The sequence below is a fragment of the Coffea arabica genome, chromosome 11e (assembly GCF_036785885.1).
Source record: "Coffea arabica cultivar ET-39 chromosome 11e, Coffea Arabica ET-39 HiFi, whole genome shotgun sequence".
In the NCBI taxonomy this organism is placed as follows: domain Eukaryota; kingdom Viridiplantae; phylum Streptophyta; class Magnoliopsida; order Gentianales; family Rubiaceae; genus Coffea; species Coffea arabica.
Genome location: NC_092331.1, coordinates 15406307 through 15410573, shown reverse-complemented (window position 1 = coordinate 15410573; position 4267 = coordinate 15406307). Strand labels below are relative to the sequence as shown.

Here is a 4267-nt window from a genome sequence, read left to right as displayed (position 1 = left end):
ACCATTGCACCATCATATCTTATTTGTGTTTTTTGATAACTTATATATATAAAACAAACATCCATATTTCTTTTTTTCATTTTTCTTACAAAATCTCATTCTCTCATGACTCTTTCTTTTTAATCTTCAACACACACACACACTCTCTCTCCTCTTTTTTTTGTCACTCCTTTTTTAATCAAACCTCTTTAGTTTTAATTTATTGATGTTTTCTTCCATCTTTTTAATTTTGTTTTTGCCCATTAAATTGAAAAAAGTTAAAAAGAATTATTTTTTTAACCCAAATTATTTAATGCTACAACCACTCACTTTTATCTCATTTTTTGTTTCTTATCAAGTTTGCATTTCTATTTCGATTCTCTTGACTTCCTTCGAACTCCAAACTTTCCTTTTTAAATTGCAATCTCTAAATCCCAAAGACGTAAATTAAAATTTAAGTTCACAATGTCAAATTCTCATAGACGTGAATTCTGTATAATTTCAAAATATTGTGATATTTTTGGGTTAGATTTAAGATTATTTTGGTAGATATAATTGAAATTAAAATGAAATTTATTTGTTTTAACTTATAATTTAAAAAATTTATTTTTAAAAATCCAAGTTATTCAAAAATAGTAAACTTTTCATCATATAAAGTTTTAAATTAATCTATTGCATGTCTTATTTTGTGCATATATATATTTATATAAATTATTTTTTAAAAATTTCATAAAACCGATATTGAATCGGTTCGACCGGTTGAATCTCGACCCTTTCACTTCACCGGTTCAATTGACGGTCCGGATTTTAAAACATTGCCTACAACTGCTTCTCCCTCTCACCAAATACCGCACTCCATTGTTACTAATCACACCACTATCACTTTTTTACCATTTTCAAAATTTATTTGTATTTTTTTTTGTCTTCTTGTCTCTCGTATACAACAAAAATTTTAGACACTTTCTTTTTTTTAATAGTTTTACTCTTTACAAATGTTAGTCAATTGAAGTTACCAAATTAACAAGGTGTAGACTATGAATTTTATTGTCAAACTGGGGAAAGATGAAAAAAGTGGCAGTGATATAGGGAAAAAAATGAAATTGAGAGTTGGAAGATAAAGAAGTGACTATTATGTTTGTTAAGCAAAAAAAAATCTAGCAATTAAAAAAACTCATTGGTTCCCTTTTTTATTTACCTATTGATTGTGATTTTACTATGAAGGTAGAATTTTGTTTCTATTTTTAAGAGTGCTAAAGAAATGATGAATTATGTTCTTAGGGACATAGAGGCATTTTTTGGTTTAGTATTGGTAGTGGTAGTAGTGAGTTGCATTAGGCAAAAATTAACAAGTAATGAATTTTGAGATAAATTGGAGTCACTAGACTCTGTTTGCTTTAATGAGTATGCCATGTACAAGAAGTTAAAAATTAAAACCTTATTTTATTTTGTCTTGTTCTTTAGAAGAAGGGTATTTTAGGATATTTGTAAAAAATTATAGACTATTGGGTCTATATTGTTACATAAACCTTAAAATCAAGGAAAGTAGATATAATTTTTGAAACTTGAGGAGATCTCTCTGTAATTGCCGAAAAGCTCAAGGGAGGTTTCTAAAATTATCCCTATATATATATATAAGTCATTTCAAGGGAGTTAAAAGGATATTATCCAAAAACGTTAGTCCTCGTCAACGTTGCTGCGCTAGGAATCTACGCGAATTCGACCTCTTTGAAGTCCCAAGCCACCTAGCTTGGTGGGGACCAAAATGCCACTTAAAAACCTTGTCTCCCACCAAAATGTCACATTTAAGTGGTTTGCTTCAAAAAATCCAAGCGGGTATGTTGTGCACCCGTTTGGTCCGGTGATGGTTCACTTCAGTCCCCTCCGAGTCACAACAAAATTCAGATTGCACGCCCAACTGCAGATGCAGAACAACGGGTAGCAGAAAATATTCCCAACCAATATCATAAATGAAGACATATTTTGTAATTCGCATTATGCATGTCCAATTTAACGGAGCTTTTTGAATGCATTTTTCTGCGTAATCCAACCCATGTGGTGTGGCCGTAATTTGGCAGGCAAATTTCTAGAAGAAAAGCGTCTAAATTTCTAGAAGAACGGTAATTTGGTGGCAATGGCAGAGGAAGGGGCTGAACAGCAGCGGGCATGCACCACTTTCCTCTCGTCTCCGGAAAAAAAGAAGTCCCAAGCCACGCAGCGGTAACCAAAGTCAACAAAGTAGACTGTATTTTGCTTTCACAGTCTAACTGGCCACTTGCAACTTGCCGGGTCGCAACAAAATTCAGATTGCACGCCCAACTGCAGATGCAGAACAACGGGTAGCAGAAAATATTCCCAACCAATATCATAAATGAAGACATATTTTGTAATTCGCATTATGCATGTCCAAATTAACGGAGCTTTTTGAATGCATTTTTCTGCGTAATCCAACCCATGTGGTGTGGCTGTAATTTGGCAGGCAAATTTCTAGAAGAACAGTAATTTGGCAAGCGTCTAAATTTCTAGAAGAAACAGTAATTTGGTGGCAATGGCAGAGGAAGGGGCTGAACAGCAGCGGGCATGCACCACTTTCCTCTCGATAAATAGATCCTTGCTCGGCCACCATTTGCTAGGAAAGCCCATGTCCCTAACTTTTAAGCCGAACTTGCCCCCTCTCCAAAAGCCAGATCCTGTTCCGCGCCACCACTCCCCTCCCTTCCACCCTTCCCACCACTCCCCCAACACCCCCCCCCCCCCCCCTTCCCACAAAAAAGACAGACCCTGTTCCGCGACTGTTTGGTGGGAAAGCCGACATTGTCACCAACCATTCCCATCCCCCTCTATCAAAATTGAAATCCCTCCCTATAAACACTCTCATAACTTTTGATCATTTCTCAGCAGCTAAAACATATTTCCCTGATTAAAAAAAAAAAGAAAAAAAACTTGGCCAATATTCAGCTACGTTCTCTACTTCTTCTTCACTATGATCGAGCCGGCCAAGCGGCTCGTCCTGGAAAGGCCGGTCCAACTAAAGTTGCCCACCACGCAAATCGAGCCTAGTTCAAGATCTGATATAGAGGAGCAGCAGCCCCCGCCTACAACCGACTTGCAACCTGATGATGGTGATGATCCTCGTGATCGAGTCCCCGTTGATAACAATAACATGACGAACTTGCCGTTGCTGTCGACAGTCATTGGACACCTTATCCGCCTGTGGAAGGGGGTCAAGTCAATTCAACCTGAGTTGCCCCCCGCCCAACGCGAGCGTAGTGCAGGATTTGATATAGAGGGGCAGCAGAACCGGCCTACTGCCGATCGACGACCTGGTGGTGGTGATGATCCTCATGATCGAGTCACCGTTGATAACAATAACACGACGAACTTGCAGTCGCTACCGGCGGTGATTGGACCTTGTTTTACAGCCATTAGCATTGGCATAGCCTTGCAATATTTTCAAACGCTTGCACCCGTACCTGCAACCTTCCCGTTGTCATCCATGGCTATCCTGCTGATGTTTTGTGCTTATTGGGCATCTATTAACCTACAACGCCATTACCCCAACGCATCTAGTTTCATGGGCGAAGTTTCAATTTTCTTCGCCGTTATTCCGGTTGTGTTGGTCTTCCCCGTTGACTACCGAGCCAAGCTGATATTTATCGCCATCTTTATCTTTGGAGGGCTCGTCATAAAAGTCCTTCCGCTCGAGAATGGTACTTCTTTCTTTCTTTTGGAAATTTTTAGTTTATATTGGTGGCTTTCTTATGCTTTTGTTGACATATAGTTATACGTGAATTCTGAAACAGGTATATAGGAGTGCTTTGAACATCCATCCACAGCCAAGATTTGGCGGCAGGGTGGCGGATTCAGAGATAAAAGAGTCACGTTGTTTTACAGTATAAAGTTTGTCTTTGAAATGTATATTCTTTTTTATTTTTTACTCCCTCTGTATCAATTTGTTTATTATGTTTCAGAAATCCAACTTCATAAATATAGTGAGTTAATTGTAATATTTGTACTCCTCTTTGCAATTTTATTTCTACATAGTTAAATTTCAAATTTAAATGACAACATATATATATATATATATAGATAAATGATTAAATGAAGGGATTACATTGAAAGAAGACATTAAAAGACATTTTGACTTTTTTTGACAAAATAACATTTTGAAATATTATAAAATATAGAATGTATAACACTTGAAAATGTCGACATTATAGAAATATTATAAAATATTTGTTTCGACTTTTATGGAAATGTCGACATCATGTTATTATTTTTCAGTCAAGCA

At 36.7% G+C, this 4267-nt stretch overlaps 1 protein-coding gene across 1 annotated transcript; it reads left to right on the top strand.

Annotated features, from left to right (window-relative positions):
* The first annotated feature begins 2770 nt into the window (after positions 1 to 2770).
* LOC113717960 (uncharacterized) lies at positions 2771 to 3991 on the top strand. Its single transcript, XM_027242821.2, has 2 exons — positions 2771 to 3686; positions 3780 to 3991. Exons 1-2 carry the CDS (start codon positions 2960 to 2962, stop codon positions 3785 to 3787), a joined length of 735 nt encoding a protein of 244 aa, XP_027098622.1. The 5' UTR covers positions 2771 to 2959; the 3' UTR covers positions 3788 to 3991.
* Positions 3992 to 4267: the final 276 nt, after the last annotated feature.

Coding starts and splice junctions, on each gene's coding strand:
- LOC113717960 (XM_027242821.2), top strand. CDS start 2,960: ATGATCGAGCCGGCCAAGCGGCTCGTCCTGGAAAGGCCGGTCCAACTA.